General features: G+C 45.5%; 1 protein-coding gene across 3 annotated transcripts in view; it reads right to left on the bottom strand.

The window, feature by feature from the left end:
• COPB1 (coat protein complex I subunit beta 1) overlaps positions 1-27,219 on the bottom strand; it is a 60,605-nt gene extending 33,386 nt beyond the window's left edge. The window contains exons 1-11 of one of the 3 annotated variants that reach the window (XM_085846364.1): positions 27,041-27,219; positions 19,604-19,714; positions 19,265-19,494; positions 12,580-12,749; positions 12,351-12,465; positions 6,918-7,010; positions 3,807-3,944; positions 3,225-3,344; positions 2,811-2,918; positions 637-783; positions 222-367 (exon numbers count right to left, since the gene is read on the bottom strand). In XM_085846364.1, coding sequence (XP_085702490.1) covers positions 222-367; positions 637-783; positions 2,811-2,918; positions 3,225-3,344; positions 3,807-3,944; positions 6,918-7,010; positions 12,351-12,465; positions 12,580-12,749; positions 19,265-19,494; positions 19,604-19,694 — 1,358 coding nt within the window. In that variant the 5' untranslated portion in view covers positions 19,695-19,714; positions 27,041-27,219. Of the gene's footprint in view, positions 1-221; positions 368-636; positions 784-2,810; positions 2,919-3,224; positions 3,345-3,806; positions 3,945-6,917; positions 7,011-12,350; positions 12,466-12,579; positions 12,750-19,264; positions 19,495-19,603; positions 19,715-20,278; positions 20,300-26,911; positions 26,932-27,040 lie in introns of those variants that run through there. The other 2 variants (XM_085846374.1, XM_085846358.1) reach the window with 2 other exon arrangements.
• Between the last annotated feature and the right edge of the window lies 1 nt (position 27,220).

The following is a 27,220-nucleotide window of genomic DNA, read 5'->3' as shown; positions in this document are numbered from 1 at the left end:
TATTTGGAAATCGTTCAACTCAATGTGCTCGGCAGGGGGGGGGGGTGGTCAAAGTTCGGAATTTTAAAGGCAATGGCAAACGTGGCTTTTAAAGTTTCCCAGATGATTGAACTCGTTTAAAGGGACTTCTTTTTTTTTTTTAGAATCCTTTAGGGAGCACCCAGGTCAAATCTTCAGACAATCGAGAGTACCAAAGACCATTTTACGAAACTTTCACTCACTTGACACCCTTGATGGAGTGAAAAACCTCCAACAACGTCTCGATGACGAGAGGACGTAAATGGTCGAAACGCTGAATGGCCTCACGTACAAACACCAGCACGTCTGCGGCTGCTGCTTCATTGGAGTCGCTCAAAAACTCCATCAGCTGTCGGACATTCACAAAATGCTTTGCTTGCATCACAATGAACGATTTGATCCAATAATTACCCGATTATGCTTCACGGTGACGTCACACAAAGAAAATCCTCTCCAGGTTAAAGCTCAATATTGAGAAAAAAATAAATAAATAAATAAAAAACGCAAAATGATCCATTCGAGCAGCTGACGACGACAAATCCAATCAAACTTGCAATGCGTCAAGCTCCTCAAACAGGAAGACTTTCCACCCCTTTGTGCAAGCCATTCTGGACTCACCACCGGAATGATGCTTGCCGCGATGTCTGGAAAACGGACACTGCACGAATGGAGTGTACGCACAAGGAGTTGTCGGTACTTGTCCGTGTCTTCGTGGTCCGTCACGTTATTCGTCTTGATCACCTCTTTCTTCAAAACCACAACCAGCTGTCATCAGACAAAAAAAAAAAAAACAATTAGCGTGCATTGGCGTAGAAAACGATCTTGGTACATTCGAGATAAAAAGCATACATCTCCTTTTCGGTAGCACGAACCGAACAAAGAACAACAACTTCGTTGTGGCTTTTAACCGAAGCGGCCATCTTCCAAACAAGCCGCAAATCAAATGGGTCGGGGAGAAACCAGCATTTATGCAACAAAGCTTGCTCAGACACCGGTCACCGGTCACTGGACAGTGCTCTACCATTCCGGTAGCACTGAACCCACATTTGTGGGCAAAACGAGTAATTGGAATACAGCCATTCGAGATGCAATATGTTTGTTTCCAAAGCGTCAGCTGCAGCATATTCATTCGGCCACACTCCCAACGTTTACCGCTTGTAGATACATACAACTGCTTTGACAGAACGGCACGAGATCCTTCTAGGTTTGGTCCCTTATTGGTTCAGGCCTGCCACCTCCTCTTTTTTTTTTCTGCCTGATTTAGCTCATCTTCGCCTGGACTCGTGTTTTTGTTATCCTATTCATCCCCTAATCTACTTTTGATAGATACTGCTGTTGATTCTTGTTAAGACGATGGATATGCTCTGTGGATCACTCATCTTGAAGGATATTAGTCTCATCCATCGTTGCAGAGTATTCTTCTTCTTCGTTCAATGCAGCACAAAGCTGTGGGGTAGCATCATTGGCTGAAGGCGTGGCTGTGCCACCAATGTAATGCCCTCTGCTGGTTAGGAGAGGAATTTGGAATTTGTTCAGGGTGCAGGCGATAGCTCGCCTGCTCTTCTCGAAGGACACCGTGGGATCTTTATCGTCCACCAACGAATGCCGGCAGACGGGACTCCAGTTTAACATGCACTCGAGGGATGGCACACACATCGATGAATCACCTTTGCTTGTGAAACACCGGGATGACAGTTTTTAGCTGGATCAGGGTCAAAGGTGAGACGGCTTGGAGGCGAGCGTGCCGTCCTTCAGGTCATCCTGTCATCCCTACACAGTATTAATTTATTATGAAGATTACATTTTCACGAACAATTTAAAAAGGTTCATGGGAGGGCAAGTACGTATGATATACACCCGGACCCCGACATTCACGGAAATTTTTTTTTCATGAACCGAGCTCAGCGTTTGTGTTAGTCTCGTCGAACAGTCGTGCGTGTGCGATTCATTCTTTCTCTTAGCATACATGGGAAGACAGAAGAGGCTAAATTTTGTTTTTCCTTTCAGTGACAGTCTTTTGAAAAAGTTTCATTTTCTGGAATTTCTCGGGGGGGGAGGGGGGGAGGGTGGTATCAAAGACTCGGTGGTATAAATGGTTCGAGTGTCCGCTCTGAGTCTGAGTTCGGTGGTTCAAACTCCACCCGAGTCATACCAAAGACTTTACAAATGGTAAGTGCTGTTTCCTTGTGAAACTCAGCATTTAAAAGATAGAGAACAGACAACAACCACATGTTGACAACACCAGTGCAGGTTTTGATGGCCCCATGGCCTCCTCCTGTATGTTGCAGTTCCATGGAAGGAAACTTGTATTCTTTTTTTTTTTAAGTGCTGCCAATTTACAAGCGCAGCAGCACTATGAACAAATTACAAATTCCTGCCTTGACTTCCTGAGTCGGAGTGGCGACCCGTCCATAATTGCAGCCGAGAAACCGCTTCGACAGGACCAAGGTTCTGCATTGGGCATGGATGACAACGACGACGATGACGACATCAACCATTTTACTTGCTATTTATTTTCCTCCCTTCCTCCTTTCCTATTCGATCAACAATTAAGAAAAAAAAAAAATTAAAAAAAGAAGAACAAGAGAAAAAATAAATTTGATACATCTCAAATTTTGCCGTGCCTTCCCACCGAACGGAATACTACACCGTACTCCGTGACATTTCATATCGATAAGTGATTTGACCAACAAAACTAATATGTATATAACCAGGCCAGGAAAGTTATATTTACAAGCACAGCCAATGCACGCAACATGGAAATGTGGAGACAGCATGACAGAGGGTTTTACCTCCTCCACATTGCGTGTGGAGACGAGGTCCAAAGCCAGCTGCAACGTCTTGCGTCGAACTTCCAGATCTGGTGTGCTCAGCACACGAAGGATGTCCATCACAAGTTCCTGCGAGAACAAAAGAAAAATATTAGAGGCCCGTGTTTATAAATATTATAACGTGTTTATCTTTACAATAAAAATATTATAAAGAAAATAGAAAAATATTTCCAGTGCTTCGAGCATCATGAGCATCGTGGCTAGAGCACAGGGACATGTTCGAGTCCTACGTTATAACTCGTGTATTTGGCTGTATGTCCACGTGTGTGAGGTGTGCGTGTGTCAGCTCCCACTACGAGCTTTATGTCGTGTTTATAAATAAAATAAAATATTAAAAAAAACAGATCACCGACGACACAAGATAATTACCCGTACCTGGAGGATTTTCTCATGGTTTGGATGCTCCTTGAGATCAATGAGCCGATCAAGAACAATGAGTTTGACGTTGTTGTCACTCTCTTTGATTATCAGCTCGATGTAACATTGGGCGGCAGCCTGATGGGACGTGCGCACTTTGGTTAGAGACCAGACAATTACTGAAAGCGAGCAAAATAAACCTTATTAACAAAGAAACAGTGTGCAAGAACATTAGAAAAAACTTCCCATCAATAATTGAAAGATAGCAGATTAACATTCAATTCTACCAGATGAAGGAGGAGGAGGAGGAGGAGGAGGAGGAGAAGGAGGAGGAGCAGAAGAAGAGGAAGAATATTTCATTTCACGATCACTTTTGGTCCTGCAAAACCATTGCTACAAAGATAATGCAACACCAAACTGGGGAACATTGCGTAATTGACCGATCAGGAACGGGAATTCACCAAAACCGAGATAAGTCATCTTTTGAAACAAAAGCAAAAAACGAAAAAAAGTTTGTTACAAAAATATTTACTGTTGATACAAAAAAAAGAGCTTTACGAGAAAAATAAACAAGCCTCAGTGGAGTTGTATAATCTGAACCTTAATGGCAGTGGGAGCACTGGACAGTGTGACGAGTGTGCCGGCAGCCTCGTAGCGCACAGCGGGGCTCGAAGATTGCAGCAGGTTGTATATGCATCGGATGAAGCGTGCTCGTTCCGACGGGCTGGCGCGGCAAACCTTGAGAAAGTACAACATGAACGTAGAACTTGTGTGGCTAAAATCGGAAATTTTAGGCGATATAATCCTCTTCACCAAGAACATGCCTGTCCTTTCATTGAACCCAGCTTCAAATTAACGGGTGTCGTGCAATTTCAAATTTCAAATTCAGTGTGGACAATAGGCTGACAGAATGGCCTAGAGGTGTGCACACCCACATCTAAGCTGTCTCGCCTGGGTTTGAATCCCGACGCAGAGATAAACTGCCATCCTGGGGTTTCGCAGGCAGGGCGATTCATCAATGCGAGAGCCGTCCCTCGGGTGGACGTTGAACTGGTATTCCGTTTGCTGCCATTCATTGGTGGACGTTAAAGATCACATGTTGGTTGACCTCCGTGAAGAGTAGGCGAGCGATCGCCGGCACCCTGAACAAATTACAACTTCCTGCCCTAATCAGCAGAGACACAACCGCACCCTCAGCCAATGATGCTTCCCCGTGGCCTTGTGCTTCATATGAATGAAAAAGGAATCGAGTGGATAAATGTGTATCAATTAATTATTAACCTCCGCCATCTAAGATGGACGGAGGTTACTGTTTTCACCCCTGTCTGTTTGTTTGTTTGTTTGTGAACAGTATTACGGAAAAAACTCGACGGATTTTGACGAAACCTGGTGGGGGGATTAGGTATGGTCCAAGGATCATGCCATTAGATTTTGGACTTGGTCCAAAGTTCAATATGGCCGCTATGGCGGCCATTTTGAAAAATATTTGAATTTTTGTTTTTGCATTTTTAACCTCCGCCATCGAAGATGGATGGAGGTTACTGTTTTCACCCCTGTCTGTTTGTTACTTACGAAATCTTAGTATATTGATCACTTCCGTTTCTGTTTGTTTGTTTGTAGGCACCATAACTCGAGAATGGAAGAAGCTACCAATGTCAAATTATACCAAGTGATTCAGGAGGGTGATGGCTAGCGCCGATTAGATTTTGGTCAAAATCAGTCAAAGGTCAAGGTCACAGTGAAGTCAAACATAATCCCGTAAATTAATGTGGAGAAATGGAGTGTTTTTGCTTCGCTCGACGTTAAGAGTTCGTTTTAACTTTGATTTTAATTGTGTCTTCGGTTTTTGCGATTGCTTAGGATGCTTAAAACTCGGTTGTCGAAATTCTGGTAAAAATCGGATGTTTTGGAGACGTTTTAAGATTGTATAAAAACATTTCACTCGCGCGTCACGGGTCGTCACGTGATGCAGTGCGATCGAGCAGACGCGTCGTTGAGTCACGTATGGTTTTCCGTGTGCGCGCTGACGGTGTTTAAAAGTCATTTTTTATCCCAATAAAGGTACTCGTCGGATTATGTAAAGATTGTTGGTGGATGGCCGAATATTACGGTTTTGTGACTTTGATAAAATAATATAATATAAAGTAATTGCGTGGAGAAATGGAGATTTGTGCTTCGGTCGACGTTACGATTTTTGATGGTTTGGTACAGAATCATCGTAGAAACTTCTGGTTTGCGTCGCTACCTTCTCGAGAGACAGCTTTTACTTGACAAGGTCAGAGGTCAAGTTGACGATTTCGTAAGTACCAGTCTATGACTGCTTGTTTGTTTGTTTGTGAACAGTATTATGGAAAAACTCCTGGACAGATTTCGACGAAACTTGGTGGGGGTATTAGGTGTGGTCCAAAGATCATGCCATTAGATTTTGGACTTGGTCCAAAGTCCAATATGGCTGCTATGACGGCCATTTTGAAAAAATATTTGAATTTTTGTTTTTGCATTTCTACATGTTTTCAGTGATTTCCAACCAAAAAATAAATAAATTTGTTAGAGAAAAAAAAAAAACAGAAAATTTAGCAACTTTTTTCAAAAAAAATTTCGATTTGTTTGAAAATTTTTTTTTTTTTTGCATTTCTACATGTTTTAAGTGATTTCCAACCCCCCCCCCCCCCCAAAAAAAAAAACTTAGAAAATTTTGCAACTTTTTTTTTCAACAAAATTTCGATTTTTTATTTTTTTTGCATTTCTCCATGTTAAAAGTGACTTCCAACAAAAAACATGCCAAAATTATAATTGCGGCTGATTTTGGAACTTCAGGTGGATATACCCACGTAAAATCAATTTCTGTCTCAAGGAATCTAGTTATGACGAATGAATTGAGTATGTAAAAGTTAAAAGTAAAAGGGAAAGTTGCAAACTATAACTCTGTGAGCACTGTTGATGTCAAATTGAATGAATAGGATATCAGGTTCACTTGAGTGACCTAGCAGTATTGGCGGCGGAGGTTTTGCACTCTACCGAGCGCTCCCCCTCTAGTTTATGTTGTTTATATTGAAGTTATTTTGCAATATGATAAATAGTTTAAAAGTAAAATTCTGTATTTCTCATAAACTTCCTCGGTCGGTTCAATGTTCTTTCCTCTATGGCTTTGAGATGGCTGTTCCCTTTCTCTTCACGTAATCCCCCACCTATACTCATGATCTTTTCTACCCTCAGCAACCCTCCCAAGCCTACCCATTCCTTACCAGGTTATTGTATTTTCTCCTCTCTCCCTCCAGCAATCTTTCCATTTATTTGCCCTTTCAAGCCTGGCTTCCCCTTCCTGATCATTTAACCCCCTCACTGGTGCTTGACCTTGTATCCCAGCTTGTTCACCCTCTGTATATTCCTCCCCTCTCCTCACCTTCCCTTTACCCTCACACCCTTCCCATCACCCATTCATCCCTCTACCCTGCTGCTGGTGTGTTACCCATACCATGTTAAACTCTTCCACAAGCTTCACAGCTCACCGTAAAACCATCCTTGGCACAAAAAGCGAGTTCTAACATTAATGCCATCTATCCAAGTGACATTTCAACGCTACCACTCACTTTTTATGCCAAGCCTAGCTTTACGCTTTTAAAGCTGCTTCAAACGATTCTGCTAATGTAAAGGTAGTATAATTATATAAATTATTGTTTGTGTGTGGTGAGCAAGTCAGGAGAGACGTACCTTGTATATCAATTCCACAATGACGAGCTGAAGAATGTCTCCAAAGGTGTGCACCTGATCGATGCACGTACTCAAATAATCCAAGGCCCGATCCTGATGACAACAACCCAAAAGGACTGTCACTCCGTTCCCCCCCCCCCCCAACCCCAAAGATAAAAACTAACAAGCATCACTTGTGAATGAGTGGATTTAATGAACAAATGATAAGGTCACTTCTTCATACAGAACAAAGGTCACATATTTTCATGAAATGGTTCAATAATACCCCCATGAACCCGACGTATTTGCAAGCTACTGTGTTTCCCCCCTCCCTCTTCTTTGGGTCCCTTGCTTGTCTTAACTGTCAGTACAAGCGTTCTTAACCTCCATCATCTTGCTCTTCCACGAGTCTCGATTGTGTATTTTTTTTTTTTCAACAAGTCTTAAAATTAATTTGGTAAACCGACCCTGTTATAATCTGTGAAAAACACAGAACCACCCACTGCCTAATGCAATGTCAGCTCCTGCATCGCCAATCACAGCAGTCAGCCAGCCAACGTGGCTTAAGAGGCTTTTTTTTGGCAGGATCGTCGGCCCACCCCCTGGGGAAAGGAATCAATCCACGGATGCGTTTCTGGGTCCGTGGCCGTAATCAGTGCAGAGTGGATTCCCGCAAAAAGTGAACTGACATCCTGTGGATAGGACTATTGGTCTGATGAAGTCCCTCGGGGGAACGGATCAAACGGCACCCGAGACTGGATCTGCTCTCACTTGTTTATTACTAGACCGGCAGGGTAGACGTTGTTACTTTTTCGGGTTGGATATCTTTTTCTCAACGATGTTGTATATATTTGTAACAGGTATGAGACCCGCCAGGTCGTGGGCCTCAGGGATGGTCGAACAGTATGATTCCCCAAATTTGCAGTTACGGGATGGAAGCATCCTTTCCGCCAAAATTAACAGCTTTGCTCCCATCGTGCCACTTCCCGCCAAAATGACAGAGCAAGAACGCAACACCCACTTGAATAAGCAAGGAATTATATAATAATAATCAACAAAGTGCAGCAAAACAGTGGTTTCAATTAACATCCTACAGAAGTGATAAAGTTTGCGTAGAATTTATTTACTGAAGACAACGGACACAAATTTGTGATCGAGCTCAACATAAGGCACATACAAACTCTTCGCACAAACTATGGCCATGGGTTGGCAGAAAAATGCACAGAAGAAAACAAGGGGTGGCAGAAAAGAAGAAAAAAAAAAGCACACAGGGCACAATAAAATGAAATGGAAGGTCCATCTCAATGTTTGTGGTGTGCAAGATGGCGGCCGTCTCGTATTGCTCGCCCAAAATCACTTCAGCCATGCAGCCTAGTGTGCAGCGAGAGCAGTCATGTCTAAGGGGAACCCAACAGTGCGGTCTTTTCAGAACAGGTGTCTGATCTCCAACCCACTCCAGTCACAGCCCCATTCTCTTTCTCCCTCAACCGTCCACACAGCACAGCTCAATCCACTCTCACCACCCTCTGAGTTCTTCACTGCTTGCACCGCGGATGTGCTGGACACACACAGTCCCAGTAGGACGACGAGGGTGGTGAGAAGCAAGTGAGCCGTGTGGTACGGTGTGAAGGCGTTCTCCAAATCGAGCTTGGAGAGGCCAAGCTTGAGCTGGAGAACGCCTCGTGGCGAACCTCCCTGTACTGCACCGTGACCAAAGAGAAGCACTGTCCAATCACTAGGGCACCGTCCAGCCACCAAGGCACCATCCAGACCCCGTGGCACAGCAGCACGCAGGCATGTTTATCGATCATGGGAGGGTGGGGGGGTAGGAAAAACAGGGAGCGCGTGGGACACATGGCCCATTATACTCTTCCCACTGTTTAATTTATCCTGAAGTTGTTGTCTTTATGCTAACAAACAAACAAAAAATGTCCATGAGAGCTACGCATTTGGGAAATATGCTTTGCAAAAGAAACATACACATTATGAAAATTTACAGAGGAATCACAAAACAAAAAGGTGGTTTCCAGCCATCCCAGTTTCAATATTGTTGTGCCAAGCAGATCAATTAACACAGACCATCTGAGCCAGATGATCCAAGACCTCCGAGGATGCCGAAATGACATTTCATGCTACTGCGTTCAATTACAATTGCGATTCCCCAAAGATCACACAAACGAAGCCGGACCTGGTGGTGGTACATGCGCAAGAGGCAGGAAAACGTTTTTTTTTCCCAATTAAAATGGTTCATTATAAAAATAATTCCGACACGGTGGTCACAAGGCAACAATACTCGGACAGATAAATGGAAAAGGAAAGACGTGAAAACCCGAACTTTTGTACAAGTGAAACAAGAAAAAGTGCAGAGATGGCAAACCCTCGCCAGGACTGCTTTTGTGTGGTGTTTGTGTAGTTTTGTATGATGTATTTTGTGTGGTGTATGTGTACTGATGTATGTAATTAATAAGAGACATCATTAGAACAACCACTTTATAACTGCTGGCAGTGATGACCGGGTACCAAGATGTCGTACTTTTAAAATCGGACACATGACCCTGACCCATGATGTTTTTTATTCATCATTCAATTGAATTCAGAATGGGATTAAAATAAATTCAATTCAAATCAAGTGGAAGACTAAATAGGTACATTCCTGCATTGGAGTAATCAGAAGGAACCCAAACATGCAAAAAGCAAAGATGAAGTTATCAAGAGGAACCTGGCTAGGATTCACATTTCAGCTGCTGCTCCTGTGCCCTCAAACCCATCCGGGCACAGCCAAGTGAGCCTTATTAAAATGAAATATATTTAAAAAAAATAACCCAGAGCAAAAAAAATTAAACAATTCTGGCTGCCTTGACCATGCGTCCGATCAAGTTGAAATTTAAAACATGTATTCCCTCCCCATCACGACGAGATCATAATTGTGAAGTTTCACATCGATTGATTAAGCGGTTCCAGGGAAAACATCATTTAATATTTTTGTTCAATCCAATATGGCTGCCAAACCATGTGACCTATCAATTATTCCTTAACAAACTTTTACACCCATGGCTTGGGGAAAATTTGTGTGAAATTTCCCCTCGATCTGTCCAGCCGTTCTGGAGGAGGAGATTTTTATACGTTTTAGGGTAACTCCAATATGGCTGCCAAACCATGCGACCTATGACATCACGTGTGTGAATCTTTTTGTTCCTCATGGATAAGCGGTCATACGTGTAACGTTTTGCTTCGATCTAGTCAGCCACTTCAGAGAAGAAGATTTTTGAAAGTTGTCTTTTTTTAAAACAATATGGCTGCCAAATCATGTGACCAATGACATCATCAAATTCTTTTCTGTGGACCATTTTATCCCGAGATGACCCTCAAAAATTTAATGACTGATCAGATGTGGCATTCTACATATGCAAATGACATCATAACGAAGGCACCTATGATGTCATCAAAAAAAAAACCACACTCATTCCCCATGAGTACTTGCCATGTGCCAAGTTTCAATTTTTCCCTTGGTGAGATTTCAGAGATACAGAGGTCCAAAGTTTTCCTGTTTTCCAACATGGCTGCCACACCACGTGACCAATGACGTCATAATTATGATTAAAACCTTCTACATGAGCAGTCGCACCTATGGTGAAAATTTTGCCTCTGAAGTTGCATTTTAAAATCCCCTGGCGGAGGGCAGAGCCAAGAGTCAGATGAGCCGATAGAGCTTTCCAGGGGCCTCATTACCACATTGGCCACGGCCTTGCGAGGGTTCGGCGACGGAAAATGGCCTCGGTCGCTTCACACACTGACATGGGATCCATCTCCAAAATTAACACGGCGGTGCACATTCAGTCGCATGCCTCGCCCTCGAGCGTGTGCCGAACACACAATGGAGGCCATAATTGAACAGAATCATAGGGATATCCGTATTATGTTGAACGGCGTCTCACACATGCTCACACCTCAAATTACATGCCACAACGGCCCGATCCAAGTATCTCCTATGATGCGTCGGGCTCCCCCATCTCCTGCCGGTCCGGGGGGGGGGGTGGTGAACATCGATGGTGATGAACTGGCCCTTGCCTCCACACGGCAGCGGTGGTGCAGCGTAGTGATTCATGATGGAGGTGGTTGGCTGTTGGTTGGTTGTGGTTGTTAATGGCAAAGGAGAGCGTGCTTGGCTGGTGGTCCAAAGATGTGGTGATTTTTATAAAGGTGTTGTGGTGGTGTATGAAATGCTGCAATGTTAGGATTCGAGTCTGGTGAAATCTGCGGTGCAACGTCTGTTGGATAATGGCGCACAATTTGAATGTGAAATGGCGCGTGCATGCAAATGACTTGCCCCTGTTGCCATGGTCTTTGGTGTGCGAGCACGCATGAAGAAAGGTCGTGTACAGCAAAGCAAAAGAATGAAAAGAAGGAAAGATGGGTAAAGAATGCAAAGGAAAACACGATCTAAAGGCAACGCGTGTTGTCAGAAAAAAAAAAAACCCACTACACACAAAGGAAGGATGATCTAAAACAAATACTGATGAAATAACTGTCTCAGGACCCGCTATGTGGTGTGTGCCATTGCCTTGGGGGAGTGCCGGTTTCGCAGAACCATAAAAAAAAAACACATACGTGCGCATCCACGCACACCCCAACATTTGAGAGGCATATGTTCCTGAAAAATGCCACGAATGTCGGTGCATCGTTTCAATGGGAAAAATTGGGGGGGGGGGGGGGAGATAGGTTTCCAGCGGTTCGCCATTCACCAGGGAAAGAAAAAACAAAAACAGCGAGTACAATTTCCAATTTAAAATTAAGATACGACGTAACTTTTGATGTGGTAATGATAATGACGACGAGTTAGAATCCAGTGAAGGAGGGGATGCAGGTGAGGATAAGGGTCAAGGTTAGCAGGTCAAGGCAGTGGGACGAGAAGAAAGAATGACTCCCAGAACACGTTGCACACAAGTAGCGGCGCAGGAGTTGTGGGTAGACGGGGGAGGGTTGGGCAGTGTGACCATCGTTTGTGGGGGGTGACGGAGGGGGATGGTTTATGCGCACAGCGAGGTGCTTGCTGCACAGTTGGTGGGAGATGGTTTTAGAGGTGTGTTATGTGCGCGGCTGGTGGGAGATGGATTTCGCACCTGCAAAAACTATGAATACGCGAAACACAGGGTCACGAATGGAGAAGCAGTTCACATTTTAAGAACTGCGAATCCGCAGGGTTCCACGGCATATATGTGTGATATATATATTCCAATGATGTAAAGAAAACAAAGAAGTCTAGATCTGTCGACACAATTCGTTGTCATTTTACACACATTGTAATATGTTTGGGCATACACAATTTTTGCAGATGTACGACAGTCAAACGAATATTGGTGATTTTAATTACCGTTGCTCTGTTGTGCAGAGGCTGGATCGTTAAAAGGAGCATGCAAACAGTTACAACAAATTACCAAAAACGAAGCTAATTACCTGGTCTGCATGAATCAACATCATGAAAGCGTTACGTTTGCAGCTGGCGTCTTTTTCGTTCACCAAAAAGTCGTGAATGAGCTCAGGTGCATCTGGGATGAGATGCTCAAAATTTCTGCAAGCAATTAAAATGTGAATTGAAGGAAAAAGCAACAGAACAATTGGTTTATGAACACCAACAACAACAACAACAACACCTCTCTGAAGCCATGGAAGCTGGGTACGGTACCTGAAGATGGTGTATATAGCAAGGACAGCATTGCGCCGCACATAGCTGTGCCGATGTTCCAGGCACGTACGGATGGCTGGCATGAGGGGCTCCAGCAGTTCAGACTCCTTGAGCTTGCAAAGGAACCGTAGAGTTGAGCCACGGATAAATTCATTCGGGTGCTGCAGGTCCTGCATCATTGTACAATAAAAATTAAACAATATCCCCCTTCCGCCACGTGGCGGGGGATAAAAAAAAAAAAAAAAAAACTTTTAATATAACTCTACACAATGAAGCTCGATGGGATAATGGGTTAGCTGGGTAATGAATCAATGTTGTGGATTTCATTGGAATTTGAAAACCTATTATTCACACTCACTCTGTAGTAATGAGTTGTGCACAATACAACAGTGCTCAAAATAAAGTGGGAAGGCACATAATCCTCGATATAAAAACAAGAGTGCGTGTGTGTGTGTGTGTGTGTGTGTGTGTGTGTGTGTGTGTGTGTGTGTGTGTGTGTGTGTGTGTGTGTGTGTGTGTGTGTGTGTGTGTGTGTGTGTGTGTGTGTGTGTGTGTGTGTGTGTGTGCGCGCGCATGTAAATAATCGGACAAAAAAATAAAATACGGCTGGGCCAATCTCCGCCAAATTTTGCATACATACTGGAGGTACCGAGGAACGGGTCATGGGCACACTCCCGTACCCCCCCTCCCATTCCCTACAATTGTACACATGGCACAGTGCAAGTGCCGCGGCACAAAATATTGTTGTGGAGATGGCTTCTGGGGGTTAATAATGCTTACTTAGTATCGTGCAGGTGTATCTTTCCTAAATGTGATAGCATGAGCGTGTCGTAATATTCTTCTTTTTTTCATATACCATGTCGAGGCTCAAGGTAAGAGCAAACACACAGAACATATAACAATGGCAGCTGGAGATAACAAGGGTGGGGGAGGGAAGCACAAAACAGTGGGGAAAAGAAAAAAATTCAAGGGGAACAATGAAATTGAAGGAGGTGGGTTTGGGGTGGTTTAACGGGGGTAGAAAAGATCAAGATTTTGGACGGGGGAAGATGTGAGATGGTGGTAAACAGCTGTTTTGAAGAACAGGAAGGAGGAGTGAGATTGAAGAGAGTGTGGGAGTTTGTTCCAGAGGCGGGGAAAAAAAAAAAAGAGGAATGAAAGAGTGAAAGGTGAGCAGCGATTCGTGATTTTGGCAGTTTCACGAGAAGGGGTTATTTGGAGGACCTTGAATGCCCTGCGGAAATATAGGGGGGACAGAGCACAGACAGAGAAGGAGAGACAAGGCCAGAGAGGAGACAGTAGAAGACAAAGACGACCAAACTACCTGCAGTGAGAGAGTGAGAGACTCTAAGACTCAGCTTCGCCGTGAGAGATACCAATGACCAAAAAGCCTTGGTTTCCACAGCGTGAAGGTGAGCTTGGTGTGAGGCAGGAGCACCACTCCAGAGGGGAGAGCAGTACTCCATCAGGCTGCAGATGAAAGCTGAGTAGGTGGTCAGGAGCTCAGGTGTGCCAAGGAAGGACGTTGCACGACGTAGGCTGTCTAGTCGGCGACTGGCTTTGGAGGCCAGCTTAAAGATGTGGCTTTCCCAGGAAAGATTGTGGCAGATAGTGAGACCCAGAAGCTAGAACAAAAGGACTTCTTCAAGGGGATTGTTGAGAAAGTCGATGTGGGGTTTCCGTACTGTCCTTTCGGAGACACATAGTGAGTGTGTGAGATTTGTCCAGATTGAATGACATGTTCCACGCGTTGGACCAGTTTGTCATTTTATCCAGATCTGCAAAGAGTGAAGAGGCTGCTGCTTGCCGGTTTGAGGGATGACAGATGGTACAGCAGAGGGTGGAGTCATCAGCAAAGAGAAATGTGTCGCTCATGTAATAGTTAGACGTCATCTCCCTTTCCCAATGTCTGTGTTCAAAAAATGCCGAGCTTTTTAACCACATGTTTAATGTTATAAACTCGGTAATGTCTTTTTTATTTTAAAGGGTTTAAATCAGCCCGAGGTGCTACCTCAGCACGAGAAATAAAATTGCTGGGAACGCCGACCGAGCCTGTCGGGGCATCAGCAGATCAAGAGTCAAGGACGGGTTTTGCCCCACCCACAGACTTCGCTGCGGTACAAACAGCGAGTGAGAAGGGAAACGCATGGCACATCATTGATGATGCCTGGGCCCGAGGGGATAAAAGGGTGGGGTAAGGATGGAAGCTGGAAGAGAAGCCCGAATGTTCTTGAAAGATCTGTACGCTTCCCTCGTTCCTACCGCAGCCAGAACTATGCCCCACCCGTGCCAGAGCCAAGCTTTCGCCTCTCCTCTGAGCCAGACAACGGACGGGCTGTTTCCCTGCCAGAGTAGTAGGGATCTTGATCATCCTGTGGTGCCCTGCTAGACACCGCATGGAATTTCATTCTCATGATTATTTCCACCCCCAAAGGTGGATGGAGGTTATGTTTTCACCCCTGTGTGTATGTTTGTTTATTTGTGAACAAAAAAAAATATCAAAAAGTTGTGGACGGATTTGGACGAAATGATTACATTTTGGTGAAGATCCGAATCCGGATCTGGATCTGAGAATATTTGAAGTGATTCTTCACCATTGGGAGATGGGGCCAAAAACAACATATAGGAGGATATCACAAAAAAGTTGTGGACGGATTCAGACAAAACTTGGTGGGCAGGTTGGGAATTTAACAAGGAAGAACCGAATCCCAATCCGAGAACTTTTAAATGATATTTCCCCACTGAGTGATAGGGCTAAAATGATAAATGGCACGATATTTCAAAAAAGTTATGGACGGATTTGGATGAAACTTGGTGGGTGAGTTGGTGAGGTGACAATGAACAAGACGATTAAATTTTAGTTCAGGTCCGAATCCAGATCCGGCCCATCAGTGGAATACAACACGTCAACTAATCAGACTCGCAGAGGTATGCGTTCTACTGAGTGCCCTTCTAGTTACCTCTGTCTCTCTATCATGGTGTGCTTATCAGGCCCTAAGGACTTAAAGAGCACGTTTTGGGTCGCTGATGACTTCACGTGATTTGAAGGTTGTAATCACATTAATAATCGGGCAATTATTTTCTTTCGTTTGAAACTCAAAATATGCTAAAATTAACTTTTAAGTCAAAACTTTTGTCAGTGATCAAAAAACAGGCCGGAATTTACCGAAGATGCTATGACGTCACGTTCTCCGAAAACTTTGTGAACATTAGGAAACAGCGTGTGAACAATGGCGAGATACGAATCAGAGAGCGATTTCAGCGCGATGAAATAGAGTGTTTTCATTCCTATATTGCTGAGGACGAGTCGGAGGATGATGGGAATTTATACTATGGAGTTTCTGGCCCTGAGCCATATAAATTTGAGCCACTTGCAAGTGCCAGAAAACGGCCTATTTTGTGTACAAGTGGCAGGACTGACTGCCCGGCAGTTCACACTGACAGATTGGTTTGTAGATTTTCATTTTCTTGTTCGATGCATCAAATAATGTAAAGTTTGATTCGTCTGTGACTTGATATAATTATAATTAACCCTCTAGTCACTCAAGAGTCAGAAATAGAATGAATCAATAATGGACCCAAATATATTATACACCGTATAACCGTAGCCTTGGCGTTGAAGTCTTTCTGACAGCTGAGCTTGACCCCAGCAAAAGTGAACAGTTAGAACAAACCCCAACTTTCAAGAGACTGTTGTGGCATATAAATACCAAAACATGTTTAGCCTCATTGGGAAATATTCTACCACATTTAGAAAAAAAAAAAAAAAAAAGTGGAAAATTGATCAATTTTTTTTACAATTGAAATGAAATAGCCCAATTTGCTGATGCTGTTAAAAAAAAAAGTAATTTAATCAACAATAACTTGATTTGTTGAGAAATTTTTTCATGCTTGTGTTTTTCAGAAAGTTTATTTATGTGTTTTTCCATGTATAGTGGTGCAACTTCGCTAAATATAGCATAACAATTGTGCATTTTGTGAGGAAAGCACCAAATTTGGCACACTAGTAGCCTATCATATTATGAACAGATTTGGATATTGGGCCATCTCAAAATTTTTGATGGCAGTGGAAAAATGTCTGCCACAGCCATCAGCGGCTGAATTTGAGATGGCCCGATATCCAAATCTGTTCATAATACGTAAGGCTACTAGTGTGCCAAATTTGGTGCTTTCCTCACAAAATGCACAATTGTTATGCTAAGTTGCCCCACTAGGACTCTTTAAGAATACATTTCAAGGTTTTTCTCACTTAAACTCAACAATTGATGTGACAGAGCAGTATCTGGGGAACTTGTCAACCAACAACTCATATTCAGAGTGGTGATCAGATGTGTTTATGCCTTCGTAATCCTCGGCTGTAAAATGGTCACCACAAATGACAAGTCTATCCAAAGGGTCCTCTTTGCCAGTTTTGTTTGTACAAATCTTATCCACCGCCGGCGAATGTTTGATTCCTTCGGGAATCGGTGGGAGCGATTACCCGTTTTCCAGCCATTTTCGCAAAACATGACGACACACACGTACGAGGCATGATGTACAAATATCCAAATAACTTTGTTCTACAAAAATTCAAAATAAAAATAAAAAAAGCGAAAGAATGGCCTGCTCAACTGCACACTTCTTCAATGAGCGAGTGAGCGTCCGCTTTGTTTTGGAGAACGTGACGTCACCATCCACATATGGCACGCGGCTGTGGTTTTCAACAGCCTCAAGAAATAACAACTTCGGAGTTAAATTTCATTAATTTTCCAAAAAGTTAAGCAACCACAATAGTTTGCATCGAACTATTTAATGCACATATAATCATGTTGATAAATTTTCAGAACATGTTTGGTGACCCACAACCTGCGGTTCAAGATAATTAAGGTCTCCACTCGTTCACTGGCATTGTGGGTGCATACTAATGGGAGTTAAGGGGTTCTATTATGACATCATTGATTTATTCTTGCCTTGTGTTTTCTTCCCTGTGACCATCGTTTTAAGAATTAAATATACCTGTATTGGCGTGAATTCTGACTGTCGTGGTTCTTCATTTGGTGATTAGGGAAAGCGTACTGAGGGATAATTTCCTGCGGCAGTCAAATCAGCATTTATAAAGACGGTGGCCCATATCTCAGGCTCGCTCAGCCTAATTGGTTACGAGACGGTGGTGCTAATTTGCGTTGATTGGGTGCCCCAAATCTGCATGGTAGGACGTGAGATCCGGTAGGAGGGGGGGGGGTCGCCAAAATGGTTTACCGTTACAGTCGTATTGAGAAGACTTCCCGCATTCAAACCGAGCAAACACAACAATATATTTGTCCCACCTCACACAATATACCCTCCCCCTCCCTCCGACACTGCTCCCAGAGGGAGTGGGTGATTCCAGTGAAACAAATAATGCAAGAAGACAACTTGCTTTTTATGTAGCAAGCAAATTTCCAAAATTTATGGTCCTGAGTTTTATGCATATGGATGACAAGATAGTCTCAAGGTATGTCAGGTCAGGTAAGGTATGGGAGCACATGCCGGAGCAGCGCGTCACTGTGTCCACTTTCTGCCGGTACTCCAGGGGCCTCCGTCTCGAGATACCGATCAACCTGCTGCAACCACGAGGCACATGGTTAGCCCATTGGACTCCTCCACTCACGAGGCTCCCTTGCCGAGAGAATCTGGTGAGCAGGATCAGCGTCAGGAAAATGAGCCACATGTCCACACAGCCACAGCTGACGCTCACGGACTGTGCAGGTAACAAATCTCATTTGAGTTTCTCTCAGCAACCGCTCGTTGGACACAAAGTCCGACCAGCGATAGCCAAGAGAACTGGTACCAAAGGAATTAAGTCTCCGTCTCAGATCCCTGGTAAGAGTCCAAGTCTTACATCCATAGAGAAGACAGGAAGCACCAAGAACCTAAAGACTCGGACTTTCGTCCTCCCGCACAGGTACGGGCAGCGCCACACCCCATGATCCAGTGAATCCATGACTCCCAACGCAGATGTCTGTTGACCTCTGGTTCACAGCCAGCAGAGACATGAATATCACTGCCAATGTAAGTGAATCTCTATGTGACCTCAACATCCTCACCACAAACAGGCACAGACAGGACAGCAGCATCGAAAGCCTGGATCTTATGTTTGTCCCAGGAAGCCCGTAATCCCAGCGGCTCAGACACCTCATTTCCGGTCTGCAGTTTATCGGGTAGGGTATCAACCCAGATCTCACAGCTAGAAGGCAGATATACCATACTAACTCTGAGCAAGACTGTCAACACAACAGAAACACTGACCGATTCTCACAAACCAGACTCGGTGGTGTAATGAATGGCTAGAGCGTCCGCTCTGAGTTTGGAAGATCAGCGGTTCAAACCCTGGCCGAGTCATACGAGACTTTAAAACGGTATGTGCTGCTTCCTTGCTTGACGTTCGGTATTTAAAAAGGATAAGAGCACAGACAATCCCCATAGGTTGGCAACACAATGCCCCGCTGAGTGTGCTGAGAATTGCGGCACCATTGTGGTGACGTCACTGGTACCATAGTGCCCCAGGAAGTGATGGCACTTCCCCCCAGCTCAGCGATTGAGTTTGTCTCGTCGAACAGTCATGTTGTGGCGTGTGTGTGTGTGTGTGTGTGTGTGTGTGTGTGTGTGTGTGTGTGTCAACTCCACCACAAACCTTAGATCCTGTAAAAAAAAAAAAAGAGCTCACCTTCCTGTAAGCATCGCAGACCAGGATCATCTCTTGAAGAAGTTTTCCATCTTGTGTTGTCTTTGGAACAATCTCCCAGAAGATAAGCAACAGTTTTTTGATCGTGTGGTCTTGGAGTGGTAAAACAAATCGAATTATGGTCATGAGGAGTCCTGGCAACCGCTCACCACTCAGTATCATCACAATCACCTTTTTCAAGGCCTCAGTCTTTGTCTTGATGTCTCCTTTCTCTGTAGAACAGTTACGCAGATTGAACACGATATTTGGAAATCAATTCTCCAATCACACAGAGTACAATCTGCACCGATAAACATTTAATCAATCAAAATATGAACTAACCAAGATCGTTTTTCAGCGTAATCTCGCTTGGAGGTTCCGCTTCACTTGGGATGTTGATAAGAGTGTAGCAGATGTTCTCTGCCGCAGTCATTTTTGTGCTCACGCTCTGTCCTGCAACACAAAGCAAACGCACATCGAGCAACTCCATCCACCTCCTGGACCTATTGCAGATCTACACAACACACTGTTGGCATCAACTCCTCACAGATGTGTGTGTGTGTGTGTGTGTGTGTGTGTGTGTGTGTGTGTGTGTGTGTGTGTGTGTGTGTGTGTGTGTGTGTGTGTGTGTGTGTGTGTGTGTGTGTGTGTGTGTGTGTGTGTACACGTGTATGTGAATGTACATAGCTCTGTAAACACGTTATCTTGTTACATACACGTTTTGACAATGTGTGCGAAATGATTCGTCTCCAATTGCCTCTTGTAAGGTGTGAAATGCTCCAGATGGTGTTTCAAAAGGTGAAGCTTTTGCCCCACGGAGCACGAGAGGTTAATGAGCATTTCCACTTGGACACTTGGTGCTTTTACCGAAACACAAGTTACAATGATGCCTCAACACAATGTGTGGTGTGGAACACAATAAAACGGGTGCAGAGCTATGTTGTGTTGAACACCTTGTCCCAAAGCTTTCCCATGATACTGACACTAACACGAACACCCTCTCACACACACAATAACCTTGCAACATGACTAAGGTTGTGGACCCGTCGTTCGGATCGGCTCTGGGATGGAAGGCTGATGGTGACTTGGGTGGTCATTGAATCAGCTGAAAGAGACGTTCATGTTATTGGGTAGTTGATCCAGTCGGGAAAAAAAAAAAAAATTTTTTTTTTTGATCTTCCTTTATTATCAGCATTTCTGTCCATGTTTGTTAGGTAGTCGGTAAAGTCGAAAAAAAATTTTTTTTTTTTTGATCAACCATCATCACTTTTTCCGTCGATGCGTATGTCTGTTAATACAATGGCGATTTTGATGAAACTTGGTGGGTAGGTTCATACCATGACCCAGTTGTGTGCAAATGAGAACCGTTGCTATGGACACCACCGTTGCCAAGCAACTGGACTTTGAAATTTTTGAAAAATAAAAAAAATATTTTCGAAAATCAAAAATCAGGCCACAAGCGACTGTGGGCAGTCCATTCACCCATATTGTCAAAAATTTCCAGCTGGATCCTATGAAAACTGTCGGAGAAGATAGACTTTGAATGAACCCTGGTCGAAAACAATAAAAAAAACATGTTCGTTATATCTCAGAGACTACGAGTCAGATATACATGAAACTGGTATGGAAGATTCATGGTATGTCCTAGTTACGGTATATATATATTTGTTGCTGTCCCATCACGTGTCCACGTTATATATGTATATATAATTATTGTTGTCCCATCATGTGTCCATGTTATACATGTATGTGTATTATATATATAGTTACAGGCCGGGGGGGGGGAGGGGGTCGGCCGCCAACCGACTGCTTTGAAGGCGCCGCAAATCGAGTCGACCCGACCGATCACCCGAAAGAGAGATCGCCGCCCGGATAAGTCCAAGTTGACAGGTCCTTGTACAAGAACCGAAATACGCCAATGGGAAGATCACGTGGGGTAGGGTCGATTGCCAATCTTCAATGTACCTAAATACCCACGTGATCCAACTACCGGGGTATGCCACCCTCGACGGAACAAATTGCCGAGGCGAGCCTGTCCCGTGCGCGATTCTGAGCGGCTTAATCGCCGAGAACCGTCGGTCCAAATGTCCCCCTTTTACGGCAAACCAACGGCTTTCTAACTCCCAACACACGAAATGCTCAGTCAATGATAGAATCGACGCGACGAGCTGAAAACATTTAACAATTGGGGTATTTATTAATAATAATGGGGAACGAGGGAAGCACGCAAGAGCAGAACGATACCGACTATACAAAATGCGATGCAAACATTTACAGCACACAAAGCACTTAACAATTTCCTACTTATTAGACGGGCCCACGGACACACGTACGCACACACACACCCAAGAAATGGTGGCAGAGGCCTTTAATAACGAGCTCCAGCTCGGAGGACAGGTGAGCTGAAACGCAGAACCTATCTCGAACCTTTCCACCTCGTGTGGTCTTCAAGTTGTTTGGACCCGGGGTCCAGCGAGAGCGAGCTGGATCCAATCGCCGTGAGCCGCGATCCCTCCCGAGCTCCCGCGAATCCTCCCATGCTTCTCAACACGTGCTGGTGAGACGAGGCGCCGATCCTTCCCGTCGATGCACCGATCCTTCCCGTCGATGCACCGCTTCCACCAAGGAACCACATCCAAGAAGAGGCCGATGAGTCGCACCAAGCCAGGAACCAAAATGGAGAACAAAGAGCTCCACGAACCAAGAAGAAGAAGAAGAAGAAGAAGAAGAAGAAGAAGAAGAAGAAGAATCCACCATTCGCAGCTCGAGCCGAGCAACTGGCTCAACTTCCTTCCAAAACAAATCAGCTTGAAGCAAAAAGCTCTCCCGAGCCAATAAGAAGCCGAAGCTCATTGAACCACCAAAGCAAAAAGCCTCCAAAAAGCCTCCTCCCGAGCCAGGCTGCAGCCGAAGCAAAAAGCTTCCGAAGGCCTCAACCCTCAACCAAGCCAAACAGTACCCGAAGGTCTGCTCAGAGACGACTCTCTGCCGAAGCAAAAAGCTTACTACTGAACAACCCGAACAAAGAAAGGATCTCTTCCTTATCCTCTTCCGCCCTTCACCCGCTCCCGGCGTGACTCATGACTCATGCCCTCATGCTCCATCCCCCGCTCAAACACGGGTGGGAGGAAGTTGTTGACATCATGAATCACGGGACGGCAGGCTTCTTCTTCTTCGCAGAAGAGGGGGAGGGATGTCTCCATTGTTTCGTTCCCTAAATATTAAATCGATCTGCAGCGCATCTAATCGATTTCTGAACATTTAAACAATGGAAGGTGAGCTATCTCGAGAACATGCACTTATCAACATAGCTGACTACAGGAACCTGTATGTTGTGTGCAATCAAATTCCAAATTTGTAAATATATATATATATATATATATATATATATATATATATATATAAATAAATTGTTGTTGTCCCAAGACGTGTGCATGTTATACATGTACGTGGATATTGTTGCGAATTCGCGCCCGCTGGCGTGCGATAGGCCACGTGACTCGAATCGCGGCACGTCGCCCACCGGACGGACAATTCTGTCGTGACCCTCTCGGACTAACGCCGGGAGCTAGTCACGGGTGGGCCTTTCGGCCTCACCACGATCGTGCCAATCGGCCCCCCGCGCGGGGATAGGGTTGTTCGCCAAACTCGACCAACCTAAGTACCCACACGGAGGGTAGAACGGGCAATCACACCTCGCCGCAGGTCGCCTCCGGACACGAGCCTCTTAAGCGATCCGTTCCGTGCTATCGGGATAACCGAGCGGTGTTATCGTCAACCTCGACGGTTCCGATTAATTATCCGGCGTATTAAGTCCACGACGAACCCGTTACGTGAAGCAAGATGGAGATTCAATTAAAGAAAAGACGAAGCGAAACGGGAAAACAGTTCAACATAATGCACATTTATTCCGCGGCACACGGAGAGCACACATATAGCAAATGCAACAAAAGAAACAATGATGCAGAGATACTACCGACTACGCGAGCACACGGCAACACTTAAACAGTTTTACTTCACAGACGGCGCCGACACACATTTACTCAAAAGCAAAGGAAAAGAAAGCCACCCTCATAGGCAAGGGGGCAGATGGGCCCGTAGGCCAATGTGTGCGCGGAATCTGGAGGAGCGGCCAGGCCCGCGAGACCGGGGGGGGGGTCCTACCCGCGTCTTCGTGATGAGCCGCAAATGTGGCAGAGCGGCGGTGCCCCGACTTCGTGCTCCTTCGCGGGTTTCGTTGGCACCGCTTGGAGTGGGGTGGTAACGGGGCCCCCTTTTCGCACTATCTCAGCGTGGGGGAAAGGGGGAATTGTTGATGCTCCGGGGAAGGAGTATAGCTGGCTTGCTTGGGTCCCGTGACTAGCGATTCCACCGCGACCTCGTCGCCGACTGCCGTCTTCCTTGCCTCGGACCCGAGCTCCTTGGACTCTTCCCCCAATTCTCCTCAGCCGACTGCAGAAAACCACCTGGACGCCCTCGCCTCCCGACTCCACGCCACGCTCCAACCCGACTTGATGCCTCGCAACAACTCTTCTTTCTCTCTGCCCCAAAACTCTCTTCGCTTTTCTACCACTCAACTCTGCTTTTCTGCTCGGCGTTTTATAGGCCGGCAGGAGAACCCATATGCAAATTTCTGGATCAGAACGAGCTTGGGGGTGGAGCCACGCTCGCCCATTGGACGGAGGAAAAGGGGCGTGAATCTCCCCTGATCCTAGAATTTGCATATCTCGATTCCACACAGACGCGCCTGGAGGCGGGGCCAAGCCGCCCCGCGCTTGCTGATTGGACGGATCAGAAGTGGGCGTGTAGCATTCCTGATCCGAATTCTCCTCGGAAAGGCCGCATTTTGCACTCGCGGAATAGGTGCGTATCTTGTACGAGCCCAGGACAGCCCGACGCTCGGTGCTCACAGGTGGTGCGGGAATGGCAGTAGAAGGAGGGAGGTGAGGGTGGTGGAGGGTTTATGGTGGTGGTTTGATGGTCATGGTGCGTTTGGGAATGGCATGATGCGATGATGTGGGAGCGAGTTGTGAAGGTAAAGGTCGTGGCTGTTGGCGTTGTTGTTGTGAAGCGGCGTTGTGGTTGGTGGTTGTTGTGTGATGGCGGTTGGTTCAAAATAAAGGTATAACAGAAAAACGGCTATCTCAAAGTATTGCAGCCCGAATGAATCACATTTATTCCCTCGAAACAACGGATTTGGACTAACTACACATGTACTTAGAGGTATCTCACCTACGGGACCTGAATGGTGGTTTGCGAATTTCCACAACCGTAACAATATATATATATATATATATATATATATATATATATATATATATATATATATATATATATATATATATATATATATATATATATATATATATATATATACACACACACATATAATTGTTGTCCCATCACGTATGCACATTATATATGTATGTGTATATGTACATATATACAATTGTTGTCCCATCACGTGTCCATGTTATATATGTATGTGTGTATTTATATATATAAATAATTGTTGTTGTCCCATCACGTGTCCATGTTATATATGTATGTGTGTATTTATATTGTTGTGGTTACCAAATTCGCAAACCACCATTCAGGTCCCTTAGGTGAGATATCTCGGTAAGTATATGTGTAGTTAGGCCCAAACCCGTTGTCTAGTGGGAATAAATGTCATTTATGCGTGCTGCGACTCTTCAGGATAGCCGTTTTTCTTTTACTATCTTTATTTTGGACCAACCGCCATTGTTACCACCACCAACCACAACATCAACCACCCACCGCGGCGCCGCTTCACGTCACACCTCGCAACCGTCGCATCGCCACCGTTCTTGCGCCGCTTGTGGGTACCGGTGTTGGACTCGTGCAGGGCGCGCGCCGAACAGCGTGTACAAAACCACGGATTTTCCACTTCAAAAACGGATCAAAAACGACACACGCCCACTTTTGTTCCGTCCAATCGGTGAGCGAGGGGCGATTTGGCCCCGCCTCCAGGGCGTTGGAGGGCGATCGCTATATGCAAATTTATGGATCAAAAAGCATTCACGCCCACTTTTTCTCGGGCCAATGGGGAGCGAGGTGAAAGGTCGAAGGCAGGGGGTCAAAGATGAGAGAGCGAAGCCACGGGGCTTATATAAGCGACCGCGTTCGTCAAGAATGGGGAGTTAAGACTTCGCAGTCGGTGGAGTTGGGAAGAAGAAGCAAGAAGGAGTTGGTCGTCGTCGTGTGTGTTGGAGTCGGAGCGAAGGGGACGGAGCTGTGGAGAGGCGGCGAGGGCAGACGAGGGGGTGCTCGCGTCGGCCTCCCTGGTGTGCAGCTCCCGGCACGACGGCGCGACCTGGTCGGGGTGGAGACGCTCGTCGCGGGACTCGAGGCAGAGTAGAAATCCTCTATATCCCGAGCATCAGCAACCCCCTCCTGTTTCCCCCCGCGACCAAGGGGGCCCCTTTCCCACCCCCTACCAGACACTGCCCGCGAGGCCCGCGGAGTTGAGGCACCATCGCCGCTCCGCGTCTCATCACCAGACGGGTAGGCCCGACCCGGTCTCGGCCTCAGGCCCGCCTCATCCTTGAGGGTGTTCTTTTCTTTTTCTTGGTTTTGGGTATGTGTTGTCGGCGCCGTCTGTGAAGTAAAATTGTATAAGTGTTGCCGTGTGCTCGCGTAATCGGTATTAGATCTGCATTGTCGCATTTGCTTTTTGTGTAAATTGCATTGTGTTTTTCTTTTCTATGTGCTTTTGGTGGAATTGTATATGTGTGCTTTCCGTTCATCGCGAATAAATGTGCTTTGTGTTGAACTGTTTCCCGCTTCGCTTCGTCGTTTCTTTCATTGAATCCTCATCTTGCTTCACGTAAAGGGTTGGTAGTGGGCTGAATACGCCCGATAATTAATCGAACCGTCGAGGTCGACGAATAACACCGCTCGGTTATCCCGATAGTACGGAACGGGTCGCTTAAGTGGCCCGTGTCCGAAGTCGACCTGCGGCGAGGTGCGATCGCCCGGTCTACCCTCCGTGTGGGTACTTAGGTAGGTCGAATTTGGCGAGCAACCCTATCCCACGCGGGGGCCGATTGGCTCGATCGCGGTGAGACCGAAAGGTCCACCCGTGACTGGTTCCCGGCGTTAGTCCGAGAGGGTCACGACTGGATTGTCCGTCCGGTGGGCGACGTGCCGCGATTCGAGTTACGTGGCCGTCGCACGCCGGCGGGCGCGAATCCGTAACAATATATATAAATAATTGTTGTTGTCACATCACGTGTCCATGTTATATATGCATGTGTGTATATATATATATATATATATATATAATTGTTGTCCCATCACGTGTCCATGTTATACGGAGTTCTGTATCGATCTACAACACGTCGAACACATTTTGAAGGGTTCGGGTTCTTCAAACTTTCCACGTCGTTTCTCCTTTAATATCGACACTCGTTACCGACCTGACGACCTTCAATGTCCGTTCACCTGGAGGTCTTTACAGCACGAGACGTCACGAGACGATAATAAAACACTGGATCAGAGAACAAGAACAAGAACAAGAACAAGACTCCAACGAGGACGAGGGAAACACACGAATTACTCCACACGGACCTTCAACACCATCGCGGTAATGGAGGCCGCGAGGTCCGAGGTTTTATATTAAATTAATACCTTCGTGAAGGGAATTAACAAATCCCACGAAACTGGTTCCGTGCCCCCTGACAGGAGCCGTCACTGATACAACAAAACGAGCTCGACACCGCCAGCAGATATTTTGCCCTCTGAAGTAAGTTTTCAGACCTTTCTCACGACGTTGAAAATCCTCAAACACAGCGACACGTACGGAGCACGGAGCACGGAGCACGGAGCACGGCCCACAGGAAAGCTGCCGCTCAACTCCGGCGGATGCGACGTGGAAGGGACACGAAGACCCTGTAAAATATCGCGAGATTTCAAGCAGCTCGTGCGATTTCCCTCAAA

This window comes from Eptatretus burgeri, chromosome 1 (assembly GCF_056783735.1).
Source record: "Eptatretus burgeri isolate ZD-2024b chromosome 1, Ebu_testis_v1, whole genome shotgun sequence".
NCBI lineage: Eukaryota > Metazoa > Chordata > Myxini > Myxiniformes > Myxinidae > Eptatretus > Eptatretus burgeri.
This window is presented reverse-complemented; position numbering and strand designations above follow the sequence as displayed.